The 27,905-nt window shown below is 38.4% G+C and overlaps 1 protein-coding gene across 1 annotated transcript in view; it reads left to right on the forward strand.

Annotated features, from left to right (window-relative positions):
• EPB41L4A (erythrocyte membrane protein band 4.1 like 4A) overlaps positions 1-27,905 on the forward strand; it is a 263,329-nt gene that overhangs the window by 123,442 nt on the left and 111,982 nt on the right. Inside the window, exons 3-5 of the mRNA XM_017527203.2 lie at positions 14,623-14,674; positions 19,088-19,166; positions 27,661-27,758. Coding sequence (XP_017382692.1) covers positions 14,623-14,674; positions 19,088-19,166; positions 27,661-27,758 — 229 coding nt within the window. The remainder of the gene's footprint in view (positions 1-14,622; positions 14,675-19,087; positions 19,167-27,660; positions 27,759-27,905) is intronic.

A 27,905-nucleotide genomic window follows, 5' to 3' on the forward strand; every position in this document is an offset into this window, starting at 1 on the left:
AAAAGTAGATTTTTTTGTTTCTTCATGGTTAAACAGGGTTTAATAAGAAGAGATGATGTTTTTCTGGAACATTTTCTGTTTAGAGTGAGTCTGCCCTCCTTTGAGCACAATCATGTGATGCACCACGAGAAATCACCAGCTGACATGCCTGAAATAACCCTGGGAAGTTCTGAGGAGGGAGCCTCTCAAACTGCACCCTCAAAGTTGCTTGGTGTACTGCATGCTTTCGTCACTGTTGCATCGGGAAAAGTAGAGCATGCTTTGATTGATTGGCCTTCAGTTTCTTTGTTGATTTTGACATGGACTCAAAAACTGTTCTTGAAGGACCTAGGTTTGTATAGGATCAGCTCCATGACCCATCATGAACTTCAGTTCTTTATTTCCCCTTTCCCTCAAATGGTTGATCACTGTAGGCATGAATGTGTCTTCCATGGGTCATATATAATAGAGTATTTTATCCTATGGCTTTCATAACCTTGTGGTTTTCTAGGTAGGGAGGTGAAGGGCTAAATTCTGTCTTGCAGAGAAAGTTTTCTTCGTTAATGGCACCCAGTGCCTTTTTCACTAAAAGTAAATGAAAAGGAGGAGGGTAGAAGGTGGAAGGAATGGGACGTCCCCACAATGTGAGTTTACCTGTATAACAAACCTGCACATGTGTTCCTGAACTTTAAAAGCTTTCATCAAAAACAGCAACAACAGCAATCGTAAACAAGGTACAGAGTACTTAACTATCAGGAATGGTAGAAATGTCAACATATATATACATGTATATATTTGTATATATCCATATACATTTATATTTTTGTATACAAAACCAGGTAGGTAGGTATGCTAGGTATTATTATCAATAAATGTAGTACCTGAGAAATTTCTGTGACCCATACCGTCTTAGTTATATACATAAGTGAAAGGAATATTGTTGGTTTCTTTGCTATGAACATTTATTAAATTAGACTATCTTTCTCCCTGGTTAAATCGGAATGAACCATAAAGGAAGGAATTTCAGACAGTTGATTGATTGACTAATGGGAAAACAGTAATTTTAGAGTTAATGATTTTAGACATTTTCTTATAGGAAACTGTTTTTTTTTTTTTTAAACTTTAGAGTTTCAGCACAAAGCTCTGATAAATTAACCTTGATTTAACATTATTCTGAATCTTAGGATCTTCTCCTTGAATATAACAAACAATTTAATTGGAATGTGTCAGTAGCCTACTAATAAAATATATTTTATGAAATATTTTCTATTCTACTTATATTTTATAAAATTACAAGTTTATTGCATGTACTAAAAGCTAAGTGACTAGTTTGTCTATCATTGTAGGACCTGTTCCAATAAGAGAGATGTTCTCGGAATTGTTAAAAGTTGTGCAGGTGCTTTTTTGGTTGGTGGGAACGTGGGAGTTACCTGCTTTCCCTGCTGGATTGTGAATTTTGAGAGAATTAACAGAAGTGGGCCCTTAAAAGCTGATGATACATTAGAGTTTAGTTTATTCTTTCATGATACCCATCAGTTTTGGGGGTTGCAGGATATTTTATAGAGGATATTTATTCAGGAGGTTTTTTGTTTAAAAATTTTTTTTCTCTTTTTTGAGATGGAGTTTTGCTTTTTTTGCGCAGGCTGGAGTGCAATGGCGCGATCTCAGCTCACCACAACCTCCGCCTCCTGGGTTCAAGCAATTCTCCTCCCTCAGCCTCCCGAGTAGCTGGGACTACAGGCGTGTGTCACCATGGCCAGCTAATTTTTTTGTATTTTTAGTAGAGACAGGGTTTTACCATGTGTTTAAAATTTTTTAGAGTTACATCCTTACTTGTATCAGCATCCTGACCTGGGACTATGAGGAAAGATGAGCATTTGCTATTGCTCATCTCCATTCAGTCACATAGCAGATACTTACCAAGCAGCCACTGTGTCTCAGGAAGTGTGGCACAGTGGTGAGTAAGAGCCAAGGTCCCTGGTGTCAGGGAGTTTATTTCCAGGGTGAGACAGACAGTAAAAATGTGTTCAAATATCAGGCACTGAATGCTTTGAAAATAAGATGATATGCTACGGTTTTGTGAAGGCCCCTTCCATTGGGTGGTATGTAGAGAAAAACTCTTCAACCATGTTTTGCCTTTGCTCTAACATCACCACAATCATCAGTGTAGAAAAAACTTCTGGGATTATATGTGTCAGTATTTTTTTCCCCACATACCAAGCAGTGGATACCAGCTGGGTGTCCTCCAATTCAGTTTTGACACTTATCTACCTGGAGATAGCATCAAATCCCATAGGTTAGGGGCTCAGTCCCCAAGACTGCTGTCTGCACCCCTGGACACCAGTTACGAGTCCAGGCCTCTGGAACTACTGCTACTGTTTTTTTTGGAGACCTTAGTAGGGTCTCACTTTGTAGCCCAGTCTGGTCTTAAACTTCTGGGCTCAAACGATCCTCCTGCCTTCACCTCCCAAAGTGCTAGAATTAAAGGCGTGAGCCACTGCTCCTGGCCAAGGCCTCTGGAACTTCTGACCAACTGGCTTTGTTTGAGTTCCCATGGCCTTCTCTTTGGATTTGATTAATTTGCTAGAGTGGCTTACAAAACTCAGGGAAACACATTTACCAGTTTATTATAAAGGATACTGTAGTAGATATAGATGAAGAAATGATATGTAGGGTGAGGTATGGGGGAAGAGGCCTGGAGCTTCCATGCCCTCCCTGGGCATGCCACCCTCCAGGAACCTGCATGTGTTCAGCTACCTGGAAGCTCCTTGGACCCCAAGTCCTCTTTAGTTTTTATGGAAGTGTCATGATGTCAGCATTCCTTTTCCAGGTGTATAGGGCTGGACCTTCTCCGGGTAGAGATTTCCACTTTCCCGTGATCTTCACGAACATAGGGGAAGGTCTTAAGACCCACAGTCAGAAAGGTGGGGGAAGATTAGAGTCCTACTTGGGGCAGGTGAAAGGAGGGCAGGAGAGAGAGTTTGTTTCCTGAGTACTAATAAGAGCTGTGGGATTTATGACCCAGGAACCAGCAGAATATGCTTTGATTGATTGGTCTTCAATTTCTTTGTTGATGAACCACCTGAGGTGTTGTGATATATACTGGTTTTCATAACACCACAGGTGGTTAGAAGAGACCTCTTTGATATTTACACTGAGGCTGGAGTGATAAGGGGAGGAGCCTGGCAGGCAGGAGGAACAACTGGTTTGGGGACCCCAAGGCAGAGACAGATGTGAGGTGTTCTGGAGCTGAGAGGAGTCTAGTGATGCTGGAGTTGTAAGAAAGTGGGTGATGCAGTGGGAAGGTGGGCAGGGCACCCATGACATAGGGCCCAGCAGGCTATTGTAGGCTCTGTGTACAAGAATCTACTGGAAATATCAAGGTGAGGAGTGACAGAGAGCTAGTTTGGGAAGTCAGTTCTGATTTGCATATGTTGGGTTTAAAATGTCCATTCGAAGTCTCAGAGATATTAGGGGAGTAGTTTGGGTTCCTAGGAGGCTGGGGTCACATTTAGGAGTCTCTAGGTTTTTAAAGTCATGAGACCAAATAAGGTCATTTAGGGAGAAAGAGACTGTAATTGCAGATGAGAAGGGGCAAGGCTGCGGTGTGCAGCTGTGCTAATCGTGTGAATTGTGCATGCTGGAGTTGATGCAACTGTGTGGGTGGTGCTGAGCAGGGGACCTGGACCCTCCTTACGTCACAGCTCTCTGGGCTGCCTTGGCTCCTTTGTGCCAGATTACTTGGTTAGCTAAGACTACGTTCATATTCAGCTTCTATGACAGAGTTTAAATAAACCTTAACTACCTGTATATTTTAAATTATTACAGTTTAAAGACATGGCAAATTTAGGATTTTATTTCAAGATGAAATGATATCATATTCTGTATACAGTGATGGCTCACTAGAAATGTGTTGTAACTTATCCAAAATGTAGTTGAAACTTTAGAAAGAGCCAAGGTTTCTTAAGCAGCCCAAATTGATTACCTTACAGTCCACTCACAGGACTCAGCACTTTCCTTGAGAAAGGAATTTCTGTAGAAAATCTGTGATCCCTAAAACCATGTTTGTTTTCATTTTAGGAAGAAGTCTGCACACATTGGTTATTATGTGCCCTGGTCTTAAGACATTTGAAACAGTCTATTAGATGCAATTGTAGGGCAGCCCCACTAGACACAGGCATATCATGGCAGGAAGGCATGTTTAAAAAATGATTGGTGGTCACGCCTGTAATTCCAACACTTTGGGAGGCCAAGGTGGGTGGATCACTTGAGGTCTGGAGTTAAAGATCAACATGGCCAACGTGGCAAAACCCCGTCTCTACTAAAAAATACAAAAATTAGCCGGGCGTGGTGGTGGGTACCTGTAATCTCAGCTACTCAGGAAGCTGGGCAGGGAGAATTGCTTGAACCCAGGAGGCAGAAGTTGCAATGAGCTGAGATCATGCCACTGCACTCCAGTCTGGGCAACACAGTGAGACTCCATCTTGGAGGAGAAAAAAAATGATTGGTGGGCTCTGAAGACATGTAATAGTAGGTCCCTAGAATCCAGTATATTTTCAGTAACTAAAAAAGCCACTTTCGTCAGACCATTTTATTAGTAACAAAACTAGTACATTTGGAAGTCAAATATATACAGAAACGTTTATATGATGTATTTGTGGACTAAATGGAAAAATTGCTAAATTGAAAGATAATTATTTAGGATGACTTTTGAGAGTCATCTCTTGTTTCTTGAATGATGTGGATTATCTCTGGTTTCTTGAATGATTTGGATGGAGGGAGGTTTCTAGGTATGTTACAGGGCATATAACATCTATGCTGGTACCCAGGATGAAGATATAAAGGGCATGCACATCAAGTTCACAGATGTCATAAGCACAGGAGGAACAGCAAGTTTGTTGAATATAAGAATGAAGATAGAACAGGTCTGTATAAATTTGGAAATATTACTGTTTTTCATTGTTGTGTAGCTAGCCATCTCAAAATGTAGGGGTTTGAAATTATAGCAACACACATTTTGCTTGTGGATCTGCGACTTTGGCAGGGCTTGTGGGGCCAAGCATGAAGGGCGGAGACTGGAGTCATCTGAAGTCTCAGTCATGTCTGCTAGTTGATGTTGGCGTTGCCTGGGGCTTCAGCTGGGGATGGAGCACCTACTTGTGGACTCTACATGTTGTTGCTTGGCTTCCTCACTAGGGCAAACATCCAGAGCCCAAAGGCAGGGAGGGATACCGGAAGGAGCAAAGGTCATATCCCTGTGCATGACCAAGTCTCAGAAGGCAGGTAGTTATTTCTGCCACCGCACAATGTTACTTCTGTGCTATTCTATTGGTTTGAAGTTCAGAAAAGTCCAGGCAACGTTCCTAACCACACACTGCCACTCCAATTTCCAGTGCTCAGAGTGTTCCCTGAGTTACCTGAGTAGCCTACGTAGGCTCCTGGATTGCAGGTTTGCTTTGCTTTAACCCACTCTCTTACTTGCTGTCAGGGTGATTGGATTAAAATGCAAATGTTATCAAGTTGTTCCCCTACTTATGAGACTTCACTGACTATCCATAGTATTCTGCTTAAATTGAAATTCTGTTAAGCATACAAGACTGTTTATGATCTGAGCCCTATCTGTAATCTGTAGATTCTTCTCTAGCCTTCTTTTCCATCACTATACCATATACTGTTTTTACTCTTGGCCAGGTAACATTTAAAGGGGAGAAATATTATTACATTATACCTTTTGTAGGAATAGTATTGACTAATTTGAAGACATGTTTTAATAAATGAGATTCCTCTGGTCAAAAATTATTTATTCTCTTCTTACATGTAAAATATACTCATTCCTTCCAAGGCTTCCCAATATTTTTTTTTTTTTTTGAGACGGAGTTTTGCTCTTGTTACCCAGGCTGGAGTGCAATGACGCGATCTCGGCTCACCACAACCTCCGCCTCCTGGGTTCAGGCAATTCTCCTGCCTCAGCCTCCTGAGTAGCTGGGATTACAGGCACGCGCCACCATGCCCAGCTAATTTTTTGTATTTTTAGTAGAGACGGGGTTTCACCGTGTTGACCAGGATGGTCTCGATCTCTTGACCTCGTGATCCACCTGCCTCGGCCTCCCAAAGTGCTGGGATTACAGGCGTGAGCCACTGCGCCCGGTCCCCAATATTCTTATTTATTATGACATGAGACTTGGGCTTCTCAAATCAGTCTGTTGAGTATTATCCCTTAAGTTTAACTCCTTGAGTACGGTTCCTTTTGATCTGAAGATGTGTGAATTAAGGTGATAAGATAAATGTTTCCTGTCTACCCCGCACCAAACATACAGTGGTGGAATATGCATAGGATAACCTGTATAAATGCTTCCAGTTAGAAAGGGGCAAAACAGGAGGCACACAATTACTAGTCCGTATTACTCATTTTTAAATCTAGCCAGACACATGTGGTCATTTCTCTGATTAGGACTTGGTCCTATTGTCCAGGCGTTGTTTACTATGATGATTGGTCGTATCTTCTGGGCTGTTGGTTCTGTTGTCTGGGCTTGCTTGCTATTGTCATAAAAAGTAGTGTGTATTTGCAGTGGAGTAGTGTTCTCAGCCTGCGTTTTGCCTAAGGAAAATTGGGAGTTCAGAGGCCTCTTTTCAGTTTATAGTATCTCTGTGTTTTTCAGCCCAAGCTGGTACAATTATTCTAAAAATTTTTGTGAATTTCTTATGAAGCAACCTCAAATTAACTTTATTAGACAAAGGCAGCACACACAAATCGTTCAGGAATAACCTCTTCTGTACCTTAGATTCCCTGTAAGGCTGTTGGGGCACAATGCCCTTAAGATTATTAGAAAATCTTGTTTTGAAGGGGTCCATGAGGCATTGTATTAAATCTTATAAATTATCAGATTACATCTAATAAAGGATTTTACAGTTATAGCATGTTTACCTGACAGCATGCTGGATTCATTCTTTGCCCAGAAGTGGTATCTTAATTGCAGCATTGTTTGTGTTCTGATAGGACTAGGAATGAGAAAGTTTTATTTTCAAACTCAGTAAAAAGTACTTGCTCTTTTATATTTTAATGGTTCTTCTTTCCTTTTAGCTTATCTTTCTCTTCATACATTTCATTATAGGCACCAAAATGAAGCCAATCATAACTTTCAGCAGTCCCGGAAACCTACTTATCTGAATCATCTAGTTCATTAGGTACATTTTTTATTTCACATTCTTTTCTGTTTCCAATAGCTTTCTCTGCTTTCACTGAGGCTGTTAGAGACAGCCTCCCTGCAAGCCCTCAGGCTTCTGCCAATATTCTCCTTAAGGTCCTTCTTGCTACTTCATCTTAAAAACACATAGTAGGAAGTGGGAATGGGGCCAGATCATGGAGGGCCTTATAGGTTATTAGAAGGATGTTGAGTTTTACTCTGAATGAGAAAGGAAACCACTGGAGGATATTAAAGAGTTAACTGATCTGACCTGTGTTTAAACAATTTTCTCCAACTGCAAGGGCAGATTCAATGACATCATTAAAAGAGTGATTGAAGAAATCCAAGTGAAAGGTGTTGGCTGCTTGGACCTGAGAGTGGTGAGAATTTGACCTATTTTGTGTATATTTTGAACACAGAGCCAGCAAGATTTGCAGGTGGATAGAAGAGATAGGAGATAAAGAGGTTTTGACTGGAGTTGATGGAAGAGTGCTGTACTATTTATTGAGATGGCGAAGACTGCAGGAGAACAAATTTTTTTCAAGGGAGTAGAACCATCAGTTTTCTTTTGGACATGTAACGTTTGAGATTCTAATAGGCATCTAAGTGGAGATGCCAAGTAGGCAGTTGGATTTAGCAGGGAATTCTGGTCTGGCTATAAATTTGGAAGTTGTCAGTGTATAGATGGCATTTAAGGCCATGACCCTTGATGTGAGATATGAGCTCAAGCAGTATAGACTTTCCTATTCAGTGAAATAATGAGCAACCAGAAACAAATTTTGAAGACGTGGCCAGTGAGATGGGGGTAGAAGCAGGAGGGAGGAGTGTTCTAGAAACTTGACATATTTCAAGAATGTGGATGAAGACTGTGTCTGTCATTAGATTGAACAATGTGGAGGTCATTGCAGTAAATACTAAAGTGGGATCAAGAGGAAAGGATGGAGTGTAGGACTTTTTTTTTTTCCTCATCCAGAGATTTATTTCAGAGCACAGAGGTGAAATGGTATGGGAGTCAAAAAAGGTTTTTATTATTGTTTTGAAGATGGGAGAAATAAAGGTATCATCCTTCCAAGAATGATTCTGTCAAAAGGGAAACCTTCATGGTGCAGGAAAGAGAACAGAAAGTTGCTGGAACCACATTCCTGAATAGATGAGAAAAGGATGAGCTTGACTGGTGCATGGATAATTCCTCCATAGCAACAGAGAGAGGGCAGAACACAAGCTCAGATGCAGGCAGGTTAGTTGATGGGGCCAGGATGCATATACATTTCTCTTCTGATTGTTTCCATTTTCAGTGAAGTAATGAAGATCTTCAGCTGAGAGTGAGGAAGAGAAAAGAGATGTTGGAAGTTTAAGGACAGAGGAGAAAGTATCAAGAATTATCAAGGAGAATGACAGAATAAAATGTAGTAGGATTCTGTGTGATACCAAGGGTTCCCTTGGTTTGTTGGTAATGAATATAAAGTCAGCCCACCTATGGTTGTGCAATTTGAACCTCCAGTTACGTTTATCTCCTGGGGTGCCAGCAAAGAGAATGCTGGGAGTTGGCATTACCCATGGGTGGGTTTTTTTTTTTTTTTTTCTCCGTGGATATTATGGAAGCAAGTCTGTGCAAGGGAATTGAGCACACTTGCAAGTGAGCGATTATAATGAATAGTGAGGGAAATGACATGGGTGGGGAGCATCAGCGAGGGGCAATGAAAAGGTATTAGGGTCAGTGAATTGGGTGTCTTGGTGGAGTCAGAATATTAGAGTGAGTTGGGTAAAGAGTATTAGTTGAGTGTAAGAATCCTGAAATTTAAGTTGTGCATTGCTACTCAGACAATATTCTACAAAGTAGCTTGGCCTGAGTATAAGATAGAGTGGCTTCAGCTCCTTGGGTCTGCTGTTCTGTACTTTTGGGCAAGTTGTTTAACTACTGAGTGTTTCCTTTTCCTCATTTCTAAAATGGTAATTATAACAGTTCCTACTTCATAGAGTTATTAAGAGGATTAAAAGAGTAAATACATGGGAAGTCCTCAACAGTGCCTGTCACATTGCAAAAATTTAATAAATGCTAGCTGTTATTATTGCATTTCTATAAACTTAGAGTGGTGTCAGCCTCCATGGGTGAGAAATGAGTAATATTCCCAGGGCCAGTGACACTTTATGAGGACCCACATAGTCCAAGAAAGATTCATTGAAACTCACTTTTGCTGAAAAATGGAGCTAGTTATAATTAGCCCTTCCTCCCTGTAGATCACTCCAATAGCAGGTCCTTGTTTTAGTCATTAATGCAAGATAAGCTAAGGCTTCTGTGACTCATATAAAGGAAAAAATTAAAACCCACATCCTCTTGATGTTGCTTAGAGGGCCTGAGATCTGTTTACAGGGGCAGTGGGAAAAGCACAAATAGCTATAACCTAAGTCCTGAATTCCTTGAAACATATGTGAATTATGTTAAGTCCTAGAATTCCCCAAGAATGACTTGTATCACTTTTGAGATCTTTGTGGCTCTGTTGTCCCTGATACATGGTCAACTCTGTTTTTACTCTCTTAGATCAAGAGGTTGTTTTGCTATATTAATGAAAACTGTGTGTGCTTTTAAGGGCTTTTCTTTGGCCTACAGGAAACATAAGTAACTCTCAATGTAGCATTCTTAGATTCTCCAAAGGAGAGTCAGCATTGGACTCCAGGTGAAATAGGATGCAGCAAAACTTTCATTATTTCATGCTGTCCTTTCTTTTTAAAATTTTTTAGGGTTTATTCTATTAGAATTCTAGGAGACTCCAAAACAGTTGACAAAGAAAAGGTTGGACCCTGAATTTAACATATATCTTTTGAAGGTTAGGATATTGATTGGCTGGACAGTATTAGACTTTCAAAACCTAATTCTGAGACTGTTACCTAGGAAATTGATGAAATTGAGACATTATCAGCCAAAGTGGATGAAAGTAGCCTAGGGCATTTAGCCAGGACTGTCAGAGAGTAAGAAGGGTGTGTTACTGCTCTGCGGGTTATATCAGTGCTGTGATTAAGAGTGACAGGCCTGAAGTGGTAAGGCTATCTAGCTGCTTTACCTCTTCCACTCTGGCAAAGGGACAGAGTCCAAGAGGATTGTCACCATGTCTCCTTAGTGATTGAGTGTTTAGGATGAGTTTGTTAGAAGCAGACTGTATGAAATCAGAATAAGAGATCAGGGTCTGTTTGGGTTCATTGTTATCTTCCTGCAAAATGGGATCTCATTGTCAGCATATACAAACTACATAATATACATTTGAAATAGGAGAGAGAGGGGAGAGGGGAAGGGGAAAGTGAGTGAGTATCCTAGAGAATGGACAGCTTGAGTGTTGAGAGAGAATGAGAGATAGGGCTGTTTCTCCTTGTGACCATCTGGCTAGGCAAGAGGCGGCACATCAGGGTACAATTCAGAGAAGCCATTCTCTGATTCGACATTGGACCCAGTGTGAAATAAGATGCAATAAAGCAGCTCTTGTTATTGCATGCTGTCCTTTCTTTAAAATTTTTTAGGGTTTATTCTATTGGAACTCTGGAAGACTTCAAAAGTACAGTCTCTTAGGGTCCCATACTGCATGGCTTTCAGCTTCTGCACCTCTTTACGTAACGTGGGGCAGGTGGAAAGACTGAATGGACTAATTCTCTTTCTGGAAGTTCCCCATGAATACCGATTGCTTAGCTGAGTATTTGTTAGCTGTTGGGCAACACTGACTTCAATAGAGTGTTCAGTTGTAAAGGACTTGGAGTATTACATTCTGTGTTAATACGTAGACAAGTACTCACTTGCTTTAATAACAGCTGAGTGGATAGACATGTGCTTTATACAGATTTAAGGCTCTGTTATCCCTCATTTATGTGTTTTGAGAAAGTTTTTTTGTAAACATGCTATTTAATGATTTTCTTTTCAGTAAAGCCATCTTATACTCACCCTACGGTTAATTTTCTTTGTACGTGATTTTATTATCTCGTATGTACTCATCTTACACAAGTAATTATTGTCTCATCACATTGTATTATAATTATATGTCTGTGTGTCTCCTGCCAGGCTGTGAGTGTGAGGTTAGTCATGGGTATCATTCAACTTTGTGTTCCCATACTACCCAGGACAATGTCTGACATGTCTTGTAAAGGACATGTATAGTGGATATCCATAAGTAATGAATGAATGAATAAATGAATGATATCCTAGTTTTAGAATCTACCTCCAGAATATTGGCACTCCATGACCAGTATTCAGGATGTAGTCCTTAAAACAGGGATGTTGTTTTAAGGACAATAGTGGCAAATTCTTGTGCCCTTTTTTTTCTCTTAGGCTATAGAATAACAGGCTGATGTGTTTCACTGTGATCTTACATATGCTGTGTTTGATTGCCTGTTGACAATGAATTGTGACAGGTGCCATCATTGTGTGGCTACTTTGGTTCCAAGGTTACATCTTTCCCTTGGTTGAATGTAAGTGGATTTTAGATTTTAAGATCTTGGCTTCTAAAACCTGGTGACTTGTGTTTATTATTTATATTCTTGGGCATTTATCATTGTCTGACCTCTGTAACCCCTGGCTTCCATTTTGATCAAATGAGATTTGTGCGTGGCCAGCTCTAGAGTGACACTTAGCATAGCAAATGTGCAGTGAGTTGATTGAATAGCCTCTGACTGAGTCTTGCTCCTGCTTCTTTGTGCTGCAGAATTGTAATTTCTAACTTATCTTGAAACTGTCATTTTACTTTTTTCATCTCACAAATTTAATCATTCTTAAGAAGAGACTTATTTTAAAATTGTACAGATTATCATTAATGTAAAATTTTTGATAGATTAACCAGTTTTTCCCATTACATGTGGTTAAAACTTTTCTTCCGATTTTCTTTACCTGGCTTTAATGACTGAAAAGCATTCTGGACACAGGAAAACAGAGACAAACAAAATAGATCAAATTGAAAAATTTGAAAAAAAAATAGCAAAGGTTGTCTTTTGGGATGGTGATGATAGGAGGAGAAATTAAAAACTCTCTGATTTCTGCCTCTTACTAGTTTCAGAACAAGATTAGATAGAGAGTAATAAGACGGAGGCTCCTTTTTTCCTTCTTGTCTCAAATGCATATTGACACCTCATGTGTAAGTGTGGTGTACGGCCTGAAATTAAGTACCTGTGTTACGTGTGCCTTGACGCCTGGAGAAACTGGAAGAGCTTCTAATGATCAGTCTATAAGCCCCCTCCCATACTGTGCTCTAGAAAATACGGTCCCCTAGCCAACCAACTCTCCAAGACCCCGGCAGGCTGACATCTTGATTTTAGCCTTGTGAAATCTGAAGCAAAGAAAGACACTAACCTTTAGCGCTCTGAGATAATAAACAGGTGTTGTTTTAGCCTCTAAGCTTGTGGTAATTCATTAAGGTAGCAGTGGAAACCTAATGCAAGTTTTAATGAGTATTTGTGTTTGTTTACCTTGGTTTTTTCTTCACTGAAAAATTCAGGGGATAATAAAACCTTTTTATTTAACATGAATGGCAAGAAACAGTTCCCTCAGCTAGTGTTTCCATTTCATAAAGAACCCACAGCTTAATATAGATAAAAGGATGGGTCTGCGTTGTGTCCAACACACAGCTTAACATTTGAGTTAATTTTACTCTGCTTGAATGAACAGAGTTTCCCTGGGAGTCATTATTTTAACACCAAAGCCTCATTTTTAGTTGCTGTGGACTCCAAGGACGTTTCACTGACACATCCTCTGCTTCAAATACATTTTCTGTTTTAAAAGCGAGTGATTCCAGACCTTTAAAAAAGACGAAATGATAAAGACCAGAATAATGAACATTGTGTTTTTAGTTGCTACACTTAGATATGTTGGTTACTCTACTTTTCTAAAAAAGCCAAAAAATAGAAATTTTTTTTTTTTTCTGTGAGTGGCAAATAGTGAAGATTATGTATGTGTGAATGGAGTTTAGTATAGTAACAAAATCTTACAGTAAAAACACTACAACAGTCGTATTCATAGTGATAGTATTCATAGTGTGAACAATTGTTATTCATAATTAGGAATAAAAGGTACAGGGATTGCATAAAGCATTATAATTGCTATTTATAATTAGCGCTACTGTTACATAGCAGAACAAGCTTTCTGCCCTCAACTGAGGGGAAAGAAAGTGGGGAACTGGGCCAGCTCATGAGTGCTGGGAGGAACATGGCTCAAGGTGGGTCAGCTCCTACCTTGCTGTAGTAGGAATTGCCCTTTCTTCATTAAGGAACATGAGAAAATGGGAACTGAGTAGCTTGATCCTGGGGTTCCCCAATATCTGGCTAGGAGAGTTGGGGAGTGATTCCATGTCTGCCCTCCCCTCAGCCTCCAGGGCAGCCCTTATCCCTTTGACTCTGCTTTTGCAGGAGCTCCAGTGCCCTCTGTGCTTCCTGGGTTTCTGCCCTGCTCATCCCACAGATGGAGAGATGAAACTAGAGGCTTACCTCATCTCTTTCCTTCAATAATTCTACTTCATAATTGTGAGATTTAAAGGAAGGCCTCTTCCTAGGACCCCAAATTCTGTCACCGCTTGAAATTCCCATTAGTAATTTGAATTAATAAGCAGGTATCTTAGACTGGCCAAAGGCAGTTACTAAAGGTAACCTAACTATTCTTAGCATGTGTAGCATGAGCTAGGGGCTAAAAACTTTACCTAAATTAACTTACTTAATCTGCACAGCAACCTTATGAGGAAGGTCCTGTGGTGTCCAGTCGCTTGTCCCTAGTTACATGGCAATGATGTGTTCTGGAGAGATGGAACAGAATCCATATGGGTCTGCCCTGGGATTCAGGCCCTCAGCTACTGTGCTAAACTGCTCTCCTGGATCTTTAATGAGGATTTGATTGCTTTCTTCCTAACACCTAGCAGCAATACCTGTCGGGATGAGATTGGAAGTGAAGATGGTGAGGACATACTAGGAAGAGACCTGGTTCTAAAGAGAGTAGTACTTGGCTTGGTGGATTCTTTGGAAGGAGACTTGGAGGACATTGTTTTCCCATGAAAAGTAGTCAGAAGTCACTCATAAACATTTGGATGTCACCTTATAATCAGTATTATAATTCATCCAGGGACCCAGCAAATACCATTACTCTTCTTTGCCTCTCTTCCAACATCAGCATCATCTTTGTATTTTATTTTAAATTTATTGTTATTTTTTAACGATAGGGCCATGCTATATTGGCCAGGGGGTTTCAAACTCCTGGCCACAAGCAGTCCTCCCTCCTCTGCCTTCCAAAGTGCTTGGATTTCAGGTGTGAGCCACCATGCCTGGCCCATTTTTTTCTTTGTTTTACTGTTCTTGCTGTGGAAAACACTTATGTATGTTTGTGTGTCTGTATGAGTGAAGTGCTTCACTTAACAAGTTTTAAAATGCTTAAATAACATTTTGCAAATATTCTTGAAGTAATTAAAGACTAACTTCTTGAATTATCCGTTTCTTCCTCACATAGTATTGGCTGGATCCTGCAAAAACCCTTGCTGAACACAAAGAACTGATCAACAGTAGGTATTTAACTTTTAATTTGTAAAGGGTGGCTTGAAAACGATGACAAAGTCCATGATTAGTTGGGTGCAGAAGTGGAGAAGTGAGTACTAGTACTCAACTACCAGAATATGGGAATGTGTATTGTGTGTTTTGGTAGGCCCTCTCCAAACTCAGATTAAATTTAATCAGTATCTGAGTGAATCTTAGTATTGATTTTGTCTGTGGTTTTTCTGTATGCTTGTCTTTAAAAATCTGACCTTAAAACAAAAAAGGCAAATAGGCATTAATGGGTGACGGGGGGTTGCAGGGATGGGTCATAATGCCCAAGTTTTTAAAGAGCTTGAGTTTCTTGGGTCATGGCATGGTTTCGTCATTCAGACCGCTCATTTTCCTAAGCCAGTAAGTAAGAGATGCCTTTGTGACGTGAAAAATGGTCTTCAGAGAGAGACCATTTTTGAGAGCTAGCTTTTTGCTTTTATCAATACGAATATTATAAAGAGATGCAATATACTTAAGTATATATTCCTTAATCTTAATTTCCAGAACCCAAGTTTTTATTTATAAGCACAAACACAGAGGTTCCTTAAGTGTACAAAAGAATACTTTTTAAATTGGGGTAAAATGTACATAACATATAAAATGGATCCTTTTAACCATTTTTGTGTACAATTCAGTGGCATTAGGTACATTGTTGTGCAATATAAATGTCCACCTCCAAAACTTTTTAATATCCCTAAACTGAAACTCTGTTCCTCATTAAAGCATTACCCCCATTCTCAGTCTGTATTTTCTGTGCGTGTCAGCTTGTTTCCTGTGGTAGTACTGGTTGTGTGATGCACCCATGGATCCATGAATAGGAATGTAGCTATGCTTCCGAATGGAGCTGGAAACCTGGACTGCACAGCTATCAGAAAGTCCTGTTTCTGTGAACATCCGCATCATTGTTGTTTCTCATTTCATTTCCACCTCTGTGGTGGAAACCGCTGGAGTTTACAAGTTACAGCCCTAGCCTATTTGAACTGATTAAAAAATACCAATTGGAAAAAAAAATTTCAGGAATAATTTTTTTTTTGAGATGGAGTCTCACTCTGTCCCCCAGGTTGGAGTGCAATGGCATGATCTCTGCTCGCTGCAAACTCCACTTGCCGGGTTCAAGTGATTCTCCTGCCTCAGCCTCCCGAGTAGCTGGGACTATAGGCACACACTACCACACCCAGCTAATTTTTGTATTTTTAGTGGAGACAGGGTTTCACCATGTTGGCCAGGATGGTCTCGATCTCTTGAACTCGTGATTCACCTGCCTTGACCTTCCAAAGTGCTGGAATTACAGGTGTGCACCACTGCACCCGGCCTTTTTTTGTATTTCTAGTAGAGATGGGGTTTCGTTATACTGGCCAAGCTGATCTCGAATTCCTGACCTCAGGTGATCCACCTACTTCGGCCTCCCAAAGTGCTGGGATTACAAGTGTGAACCACCACACCCGGCCGATTATTTTAAAATAAACTCACAGGTTTCTTTTATAGGAAAAAAGTTGATAATTTCTATCAAGGTGATGAAAAAGTTGTTATTTTAAGGTGCATTATTAAAGTGGTCCTAAGCACATTTAAAGTGTCTACTTATTTACATGGTATGAAATATTTTATTTAAATATTCACTCTATGATGGAACCACTTTTTCATTCTAAAAATGCCATATTAAAAATCTGTTGTATAGTAAGAATAAAACAACTGGTATTATAATTGAATAAATGTTAGTGTCTGAAGAGTCCTTACATTTTATCTCATGAATTTATTTGATAGTGAAGGAAAATGGCTATGAAATCTCCAATAGATTAGTCAGAAGGAGAATCTGCAAAAATGATAGAACATTTGCTAGTTGCTAGAATTCTTATAGATAATCTTGATTTATTTATCCCGGAGTTAATGAGAAACTCCTTATCAAAGACCTCAAAATTAGTGTTCACAAAAGATAGAGGATTCCCAGTTTCTGGCTCCTGTATTTTTTGCTAAAGTGAAACAATAATAACTTCACTTTACATAAGAGTTTCTTAAACATTGAGTCTGTAGAATGACATGGATTTGAGACAGTAACTTTGTAATTTGAATTATCAGCACCTGGTTTTTTTGTAGTTAGAATAGGAAGCTAAAAAATATCTGGCTAGACATATCCTTGTCCAAAATGTTTATTTGTGTAGCCTTTGATTGCTTTGTGAAACAGTGATGCATGTGAGACAATTATCTCATTCTAAAAGTATTATTTTGTTTTTCCCTGAGAGGCTATATAGAATAGTGTACCCCAAAGCGCTGAGCTATAGATATTAGCAAACTTTTTTTTCTTCCTTGTGATTTTAGGCAATTTGTTTAACTCCTTGGAGCTTTACATGCCTTGCATATGTTATCAAGTTGTTGTTGTTGAGAATGAAATGTTTATGAAATATTTCTGTACATTATGAAATGTAACCAAATGGAAATGATGCCTTATATTTAGAACACAGCCATTTTATATGTGAATGGTAAATGAAGGGCTAGTTTGGGTCAGAAGACCTTAGAGAAAATTAGCCAAAACCAAATGTTTTTAATTGTGTGCTTTTAACATTTCTGCTTAACTGTTCATACTGAACATTTGAAATGTGTGGGCTTAGTGAATAGGATGTAATCTGTCACGTTCCAGAGAATAGAAGCAGCTCTGGGGCCTGGAGAAGGCCTCTTCCCTTTGTGCACCATCTCGGCAGCATTTGTGCTCCTCCCCGCCTCCTAGGTACCAACCCCAGCTGCCTGCAGGCACAGGCAGACCCATCTGCTCAGAAACACAGAGCTTGATTGACACAGATGGATAAGCTGAGGGTGGACTTCCTGACTCTTCTAAATATTTAATAGCCTGTTGACATCTATGTTCAGGGATAGAGGTGTATTTGTCAGAAATACACAGTGGTTAAACAAACAAAAGCTGTAGCATAAGGAATGTCTTACACAGGAAGACATAGATGAGGGGAGGGGGCAGGACCCTCATATTGATGGTCTCCCCTATGCCAGAAAGAGGGTTCCAGGGTGCTGCACACCTAAGTATGTGTATGTAATAATAAATAATAACATAGTTCATATGTTATAAATACATGATACCTTTATTCTTGTTTTATTTAATTTTGTTTCCCAGTTTCTGAATTTGTGGCTTTATTCAGTTAAGAATACCAAGACTGGGGTTACTTTATGTCAGACAGTATCGAGTACTTTTACTGAGATACATGCTTCACATCTTTTCTAATTTGTGGGAGAGCTTTTGTTGGAAAACAAAATTAACACCTGTAACCTCCAATTGGTGTACCACATAACAAATCCTTTAAAAAACAAAGTATATTCGATCTAGTTGCTGCACAGCTTGGAAATATGCAGTTTTGGAAATAGTACAGATTAGGTCGATACCTTCAGAAATAAAAAAATATTTATAGTAAAAGCATAATGTATTTGGCACCCAGGGGGCTTGTGTCTTCTTGCACAATATGAGTGTTTATTTATTTTTTATTTATTTTCCCATGTACATACAATTCCAGGCTTTGTTTCTGATTTAAAAAAAAGTTTGTAGGCGTAGTTCTTCTGTGGTAAATTAAGGAGATGAAAAGGGTTTTCTTAAATATATGAGAACACATTTTTAGATTCAGAAATGTTTAAGAATGAAACAAATATTGTCCTTAATTCTGTTATGTAGCCTCACTGATGGCTTTTTTCCTTTTAAAAAAAGGTAAGAGTTATCATAAGGAAATTCTAATTAATTAGTTTTAAGGATAGAACTTTTCTAACCCTTCTTCCCAAAGTTAGCCAGTCAGTAATTTTCTTGTGCTATTTTTAAAAAACCAAATATATATTAATTGATACTTTTTCACAAAAGGGATCATATTTCTGTGCTCAGGAATTTAGATTGTTGGTCTTTCCCACATCAGGACATGCAGACCCCATTCTGTCTGTTTAAACATTTGCATTGTGTATGTCTTGTGGCTGGGCTGACTTAAATAGTCCACCTGCTGATGAGCATTTCTGTTGTTTTCAGCTTTTTGTAGATAGATTTAAAACTATTTTTAAAATGAGATGATAGGTGGGTGTTTTTTAAACCATTAATTTTTTTTCTTTCTTCACTATGAAAAATTACATATGTACTATAGAAAATGGGAAAAATATAAATAATAAAAATTGTGCATAACCTCACCAACCAGACATAGGAACCGGCAACATTCTGGTATATTTGGCTATTCCTTTTATCTACGTTTGTGTATGTGTCGAGGTCCTACTGTCACAGTTCTGAACCTTGCTATTTTTGTCTTAGGTTTTCTTGTTTCTTTAGACATTCTTAGAGTGTAATTGTAAATAGCTGTATAATATACTGTTACTTTGACTAATTTATGATTTTAGTGAAATGTAAATTCTATTTCTTATTTTAGCTGGACCTCCATATACTTTGTATTTTGGTATCAAATTCTATGCTGAAGACCCATGTAAACTTAAAGAAGAAATAACCAGGTAGAGTATTGACTTTGTTTTTGAACAGATATGTGCATTGCATATACAAACAGCTTTATGTAAAACAAATTAAAATTGGGCTAAACATTTGAATGTGTGTCTGCCTGCATTTCATAATGCATCTCCTGTGAGGATAAAATTTTAACTAGCATTGCATCAAGTAGATCAGTGTCTAATGATAGATGTGTTTGAAAATGGCATGAACCTGAGTGACGTGATGGTAGATTTTGCACCTGCTGTGATGAGGTATTTCTGTACCATTATTGTTTAAGCATACATTCAGCCTTTGTAGTCATATAAAAGTCATTTGAACTGCCTAAAGGAAGGATATTCTGATGCTCAGTTTGTACTTCTAAATACACATTTGCATAGCCAGTTATTTCTTCTTAATTGGTTGTAGCTTAAATAGTAACTATCCAGGTGTTTCAATAGGAAATGAGAAGATAATTGCTTTTAGTATTAAGAATGGAGACCAATGTTTTAATATATTAATTCACCTTTGTCACCAAATATTTGATATTAGTAAGACAGAATTTCCTATTGGTATTGCTTAGGTTGTCAAAACAGAATATATCTACATATGAAAGGGTTTATAAAGAACAGACCAGTTACGTTTTAACTTAATCCACTGGTGACCTAGCTGCATGTAGTAACAAAAACAAAAGTATATTCCCTAACCTAACTCTAAGAGGTCAGTTTTCCCAGTTAACCCATATTAGGGGCTCAAATAAAGCCTAAGAACACCCTTTAAAAAAGTTGAAAAACATGTCTGTGGTAGTCTATGTCTATGTTTGTATTCCATGCTTTTATCTGTCTCAGACTTTCTTTTGTCTTTATTCTGGACTACACACAGAAGAATGAGAAGAGGGTAGGCTAATTGGACATTTTTCATCCCACTTTGCCATATTTAGGCTTCATTTTCACTTTATGTTGTTTTATTTTATCCCTCAACTTAAGATATAATCATTTGAACTCTAATGATTCATTGAATGATGAAAAGATTATATTTCATAATCTTTATTTGTTTAATTTTTTAAGAGACAGGGTCTCACTCTGTCGGGCAGGCTAGGGTATAGCAGTGTAATTATAGCTCACTGTGACCTCAATCTCCTGTGCTCAGAGAATCCTCCTGCTTCAGCCTCAGGAGGAGCTGGACTACAGGTGTGTGCCACTACACCTGGCTAATAGTTTTATTTTTTTGTCTTGTTATGATGACCCAGCTGATCTTGAACTCCTGGCCTCTTACAGTTCTGCCTTGGCCTCCCAGAGTGCTGAGATTACCAGCATTAGCCACTGCTCCAGCCTAGACGTCATTTTTAGAAGCAAGCAGATGTCTGCATTCACATTGTTCATTATCACATTGTTAGTGAGCACTTCGAAAAGCCAACATACTGAGTTTAAGCCTTCCCAGAGCATGCCTTTCTGGGGAAAAGGCCATTAGGATGGGGAGGAAATGTTTAGGAGAGGGATGGTATTTTCATTAGAGTTTCAGAGGGAAACTGAACTCAAGTGGTACAAAAAATACACTTATATGTGCAACTCACTGGAGAATTGCAAGGGCACAACATTAAAAAAAAAATAAAATGAAAGTCCTTACTATTCAGGTTGTGAGTAATCTCTGCCTGTGCCTAAGTTTCCTCACTTGTAAAAGTTCCCTGGAGATATACCTGTTTCAAAGTTTCTGTAAGCATTAAATGGAATGATGTATATAAAGCTGTTATGATTGTCTATGTCTCATATTATGTTTGATGAATATTGATACTTATTTCATGCTGTCCTTTTTCTAGATGTACAGTGGAATTGCATCTTAAATAGGGGTTAGGTTCCAAAAATACTTGAGTTAATGTTAAGAAGGGAGAAAAAAGATCATTGTTTTATATTGCATTACTTCACCTTTGTTCATCACACATTAATAGTGAACAGAAATTTCCCTGCAGAAATTTCTGAAGGCTCATTGACAGAATACATGGATTTTATATAAGGTACAACCCACAATATTTTCAGTACAACCAGTTGTATTGAAAGGTTGTGTAGTGTTCAGTACAACCAGTTGTATTGAAAGGTTGTTTAGACCAGCTTGTGTAGTGAAGAACCCAATGACATAGCTGGCTTCTGTTTAGTGTCCATGATTTTTTGCCTAAAACATATAGTTGAATTTAAGTAAGATAAATGTGCAGTTAATACATTGATACACACATTTTCATTTTATTACTGATTTACATGAATATATTACCATTAATCAATCTGAAAAAGAGGAATCATATCAGATAATTTGGACAAAAGCAAAAACTGAAACCAAAAAGCAAAATCTCCAAATATATGCTGTTTAAGGAAGAGCTTACTTCTGCCACCATTTTCAAGTTGAGTGTTTATCTTAATTTAGTTCTTTGGAAAATTGTTCCACCCTACTCTGCATTTGCTATTAGGTTGTCTGTAATTTTTTGATATGAACGATCATGCTATTGTAAACATGTTTATACATAATCTTTTATGTGTATGGCTTTTTGACATGTTACTATTTCATACGTATTTTATGGCCTCTTTGACCGTTTAACCCAATCTTTTTACTCCCGCATAGTATTCCATAACTAACCATATGCTTATGGGTGGCCATCTAGTTTATTTCTTTTTTTCAAAAAAATTACAGATAATGCTGCAGGGAGTCTTCTCATGCATATATGTAGCCATAATATTAATATATGCAGTAATGTTTCAGAAGGACACTGATGTAGGAACAGACCTGGGGTGAATGTGATAGGAAAATAAAGTTTCAGATTATGAAAAATGTAAGTTAATAGAATCATCAACTTGGAGTCCCTCCTTGTGTTCTAAGATGTTTTCTGAAATAAATGAAATTGGGGGGACTTTGAAATCGTATATTCTGACCTCTACCCTTGTAGAACATTTCTGACACATCAGCCAGCTTCTTGTTAAGCACTTTTAGGTAGGAAACCTGCATTGAAAAACTCTAGGAAATTCAATAAGAAATAATAATTCCCTGAAATTTCTATTATCAGTACCAGGTTTTCTTTCTAGGTCTGTGCAGATTAGCTGTGGTCTCTCTTTTCTTCATCAGTACTGTAAATGATTTGTGTCTTCAGGAGATCTGTTAAACGTATTTTCAGTTCTAATTCAAAACATTATGACATCCTTCCCTGTATTATATGTCCTTCATAGCTCTGTGTCCTCCACAGATTTGATAAGTGTAATACATATATTGGTTAGAAAGACAGGCTTGGGAGTTAGCAAGGCTGAGGTCTGCGTCCTTGCTTTGTTATTCACTAGTGTAATCCTGAGAAGATTGCATAGTCTTTTGTAAAGGCTCAGTTTTCTCATCAGTGCAATGGGAGTATAGTATTTCTTAAAAAAAGATGCTTGGAGGAATACATAAGAGTGTCCTTGCAATGTACTTATCATAATGCAAAGATATAAGTGTTTGATAATGATAAAGGTAGCTGACATGGAAATAGTGATTATTGTTTTATATTTTCAAATTGATTAAAACGTTGGGAAAAGACCAGCTTGGAGCCATGAGATAGGTCTTGCAAGTCTAAGTCAATCCCGTAATCAGACCCTTGTCATTGTAGGCGTTCGTTTCACTATGAATCATTTTACTACCCTTTCTAGCCTGCATTTATTGAATTTGTATGTCAAGACAGAATGTACTTACACTACATTCAGTAACTGTTCAGTAACTATCTGGAGCACCATGTTCCGGTGTGCTGAGTAAAAGGAGACTCAGTGGTGACCAGGGCAAGATCTGGTTTCAGTCTGCCTGAGAGTGAATCTGTCAGTTGTGTTGCTGACAGCCCTATCTGAAATGCTATTGGAATTTCCCTGAACTTTTAAGGATCTTAAAACTCTTTCTAAAAAAGAAAATAATGTTAGTTCCAAATGACTCATTCATAATGCTTTCTAGATTCTAAAAACAGGTGTTTGATTTTTTTTTCTTAGTTTTTAAAATAGTATTTCACAGAATTTTTTTGGGATTGACATTAAGTTCATGCCTTCTTTTTGCAACCCAGGATCTTCACTTGGTGAAGATAGGCTTGTTTTATTTAGCTTAATCACTTCCTGTGTGACTTTCAGCCATATGCTTACTTCCTGAGTCTTTGTCTCCTCCTTTCATTGAAGGTAATGGTCCTCATCTACCTCAGAGTTGAGGATTATATTTCATTATGGATGCAAAAGGACTTTGTGAGCTTTAAAGGACTGTACAAATGTAAGGTGATGTTACTGCTATTTGTTTCCATATTTTCCTTATTGATTTTAAACTTCAGAGGTAACTTCAGAGTTACTCTTTTGAGAATTACTGGATATTTTCTCTAGTGTTTTTTTGCTGAGTCATATGTGCCATTTTTCTGCATTATTTACTATCATGTTATGATATAAATATTTCTCTCTGAGTCTCACATTTAAGTTTTATCAAGATTGGTTAGATAAAATTCTGTGTCCCTGCTCTCTGTGGGATGAAGATAACAATTGTGTTCCTTACTACGTCTGTGTAGGTTGGTACTCTCATCTAGGTTCTCCTGTTTCAATTCAGCTAGAACTTGAAATCAAACTCCTCCCTGTCCATACATCCTTCAGTTTTTTTACAAGCGCCTTAAGTCATTACAAGGTGCACTGCAGGATTCTTTGGTATGAGCATTCATGATTGTTTTTGGCCAGGAATCTCATGGGAGTCTTCTGTTTTGGGCTTCTGTCTCTCTGGCTCTTCTTTACAAAAGTCCTCATCTGTTCTTCTTGCCTCTAATTGCTAATGGTCCTCAACAGCTTGTACGTCCTTGATGTCAATTCAGCTCTTTTCAACACACATTAGATAAATAGAAAACTGTGAGGCCAATATTTCAGACCCATCTATCATGTTGTACTGGCGGTGGTGGTGGTGTGTTAAATACAGATAGAGTGGAAGACCAAATGCTCCTCCCCCGAAGAACTTATGGTCTTGGCGCAGTGCATATACATCAGTTTGTTAGTTTATATAGGACGTAACCAGAAACTGCTTCATGATGCCTCTGCTGTGTACCACAATGTATTCTGGAAACTTTCTTGTTAAGTAGATCTTTTTTAGTCAGCATTTTTTTCCCCAGTATGATACAATATAACTAAAGTCACAGTATAATTTATTGTCTAAACTCTGACACTTTAGAGAATGAAGAGTTATTAATAATTCTATCTTCATAATAGGCACACATTTGTACCATCCTAGGCAAACTGGCATATAGGTTCATCCTAATTAAAACCAGAGATAAACAAGGACTCAAGTATTCAGTCATAGCTTTAATCAGAATGACACTGAAGGAAAGACTCAGCAACTCTAAATTGCTGTAATTCAAATAGAATATTAAATTTCCTGTAAGCCCCATAAAGTATACAAGGTAAACAATACATAGGTAATTTAAAATAGACCCTGAGAAACTATAAAATGTTTAACATATGAAAATATGATTTTACTTTATCACAAATTAGAATCTCATTGCCTTAGACTCTAATAAGATGCTTGCTATAATAAAAAACAAGTTTTAAATTAAAAATAGTTCGTTTGCCTTCTTCAATTTTTGATGTGTTTTTCCTTTTAAAGCAGTGAGTTAAAGATCTGTGATACCTTTAAAAGGCAGGCTATCCAGGCAAGTTTGAGTAGATTTTTTTTTCTTTATGAATTTCTCAGAGACAGCAAATAATGTTCCCAGTCTTTAGAATTCTGTCTATTTGTGTATCCATGTACCCAACTTGCAAATCAACAGGTATTTATTGAGCAGCTACTAGGTGCCGAGCCCTGGATACTAGGAATGCAGTTACCAATGTGATATGGCTCCTGTTTCTTTGTATCTGTTTGTCTTTCTGTGTTTCACTTCTTTGTTTTCTAATATATGTTTTTAATCTCTCTGTCTCTCTTTTCTTTTGTCTTTGAAACAGATGATTATGATTTCTGTATTTGGCAAAAGATTTGATTGTCAGGTCAGATGTTATCAAAATCTTTTTTTTTTTTTTTTTTTTTTTGAGAGAAGGTCTTACTCTGTTGCCCAGGCTGCAGTGCAGTGGCACAGTTATGGCTCACTACAACCTCAACATCCTGGGCTCAAATGATCTTCCTGCCTGAGCCTTCCAAGTAGCTGTGACTATATGCATGTACCACCACACCTGCCTAATTTATTTTTTGTAGAGATGGGAGTCTCACTATGTTGCTCACATTGGTCTCAAACTCCTGGCCTCAAGCAATCCTCTTTCCACAGCCTCCCAAAGCACTGGGATTACAGATGTGACCCACCATGCACAATAGAGGGAGAGAAATACACATCCCTGACCCATTTCCTTAAAAAAGTACACTTCAGGAAAAGAAATTTGAAGGTACCAATAGAGAACGAGGGTATAGTAAAATGCTAGTTTCCAGCAGCAAGCAGCGATAATTCTCACAACTGTCTCTGTTGTTTATAAGGTTTTTTTTGAGACAGGGTCTCGCCCTGTCACCCAGGCTGGGGTGCAGTGGCGCAGTCTCAGCTCACAGGAGCCTCCACTTCTTGGATTCAAGTGATTCTCCTGCCTCAGCTTCCCGAGTAGCTGGGACTACAGGCATGCACCACCACCCCTAACTTTTTTTTTAGTAGAGAAGGGGTTTCACCGTTTTGGCCTGGCTGGTCTTGAACCCCTGACCTCAGGTGATTCACCTGACTAAACTTCCCAAGGTGCTGGGATTACAGGCATCAGCCACCATGCCCACCCTTGTTTATAAGGTTTTCTATTTAAATTCTCGTAATATTACTTGACTCTGCTTTTCTCCTCTCCAGGAGGAGCACAGATGATGATTATAAAGTGGATTTAATATTCTTAGATGAGCATTCAGGGAATTGAAAATAGTTAAATAGGGTTGGAAAAGGGTGTGCAAATTACAGGACAGTGTGGTCATTAATCAGTGGCAAGAAGTGGCCCAAGAAGTAAGCAGAAGCCTTGCAAGCTAGCTTAAGGAGCTTGAACTTGAACTTTATCCTAAAAGCAAAGGGAAGTCTTTTGAGGTTTTTTTTTTTTCCTTTTTCTTTTTAACTGAAAGAGTGACATGATTCTGTTTATATCTTAAGAATCCTGCTTACTTCTTGGGATGATTGATGAATATGAGTGATGGCAGAACACTTAGGAGGATGTTTTAGAAATTTAGGAGAGAGCTGCCCGGACTAGGGGATGAAGAAGAGTATAGATTTCAGAAACAGCATATTTGGTGATTGACTATGGGTGCCAGCAATGATGACACATTGTTCCCAGGTTTATTTTACTTGGACATCTGAAGGTGGAGGTGCAATTTACTGAAATGGGCAGTGGGGAAACATGGGGCATTGAGCAAATTTTCTCTCAAGCATGTGGTTGCAATCAAAGTTGGTACCAGTCTAATTGAAATAATTAATGTGGCATCTGACATCTAACACAAGTGTAACATTTCCTCACTAAGGGCTTTGGTTGTGAGCATTTGGAGAAGAGAAATTTGTCATAGCTGATTATAATAGTTATTTTCTTTGTGTTTTTTTTTTTTTTTTTTTTTGCCCTTCCCAATGACATTGAGTTACCTTGTAAAGCAGAAGTCACGAAAAGACAAACTGAAGTGTGTGAGTGTGTGTGCTTGTGTGTAAATGCTAGCATCTGAAGATGATGTGGATGGTTAATTATGTTGTTTCATAAACCTCTGGCCCCTCTCAGTCCACTGGCAGAATAGCTGAATAAGAAAAAAATAAAGCTAGTCAAAGTTACATAACATCCTTATTGAGAGAGTTCTAGGGTCAGCTTGCATGGGTTCTATCCCTAACTCTGCTTCTTAATTAGTTGTGAGGTTTTGGACAAGTTATTTCGCTTCTGAATCTAACACTTTTATCATCTGCACAATGGAGAAAATAATAGTGCTGACTTTATTTTTAAAGTGTTAACGTATTATACATAAATCACTTATGAAGAGTTACTGTATAGCGTTTAGAGCAGTGCATGGTACTACAGTTAAACAGGTTTTCTTTTGGCAACATGGATTGAGCAGATAATATAGGCAGAGTGTTACGTAATATAGGTTGGGTCTTTGTGATTTGTTCCTCCCAGCAAGAGTGTGTTGTTGGTGGTAGTGACAGTAATGATAGTTTAAAAAAGCTTGGAGTTATCCATTACATTCACCCGATGAGGTGGATGCTGTCAACTGTCCCAGTTTTGCAGGTGGGGAGAGTGGCTGTTGGAGAGGTTAAGCAGCAGCCCAAGACTACAGAGGTAGTGAATGCTGGGGCTGGGAAGTAAGCCAAGCAGTTGGACTTGAAAGCCACACTTTTTAGCCACAACCTTGTATTGCCTCTGTGAGGTATGTTTAAATAGTTCCTGTTCACTCAACAGCCCACTCACACAAGTGTGGGGGGTGGCTTTATTTTAATTGAAGGTGATTTCTTGTTGTTAACCTTGATTATCAGGGTCTGAAATCTCAGGTTTGAGTAGCGTAAGAGATAATTAATGTCTCTTTTCATTTCTTTTTTAGATATCAGTTTTTCTTGCAGGTGAAGCAAGATGTCCTTCAGGGCCGCCTGCCCTGTCCCGTCAACATTGCTGCTCAGCTGGGAGCATATGCCATCCAGTGTAGGTGCCACTTAAGCATGTTTGCCTCAGAAATGTCTGGAGAAAGTATTTGCATTTTTAAAAGTGAACTTACATACTAAAACTCTTCTTATCCATGAGATCTTGAAAAAAAAATTAAGTTAATTTGGAATTCAAGTTTTCTTCAGT

This window comes from Cebus imitator, unplaced genomic scaffold, assembly GCF_001604975.1.
Source record: "Cebus imitator isolate Cc_AM_T3 unplaced genomic scaffold, Cebus_imitator-1.0 Scaffold46, whole genome shotgun sequence".
Taxonomy (NCBI): domain Eukaryota; kingdom Metazoa; phylum Chordata; class Mammalia; order Primates; family Cebidae; genus Cebus; species Cebus imitator.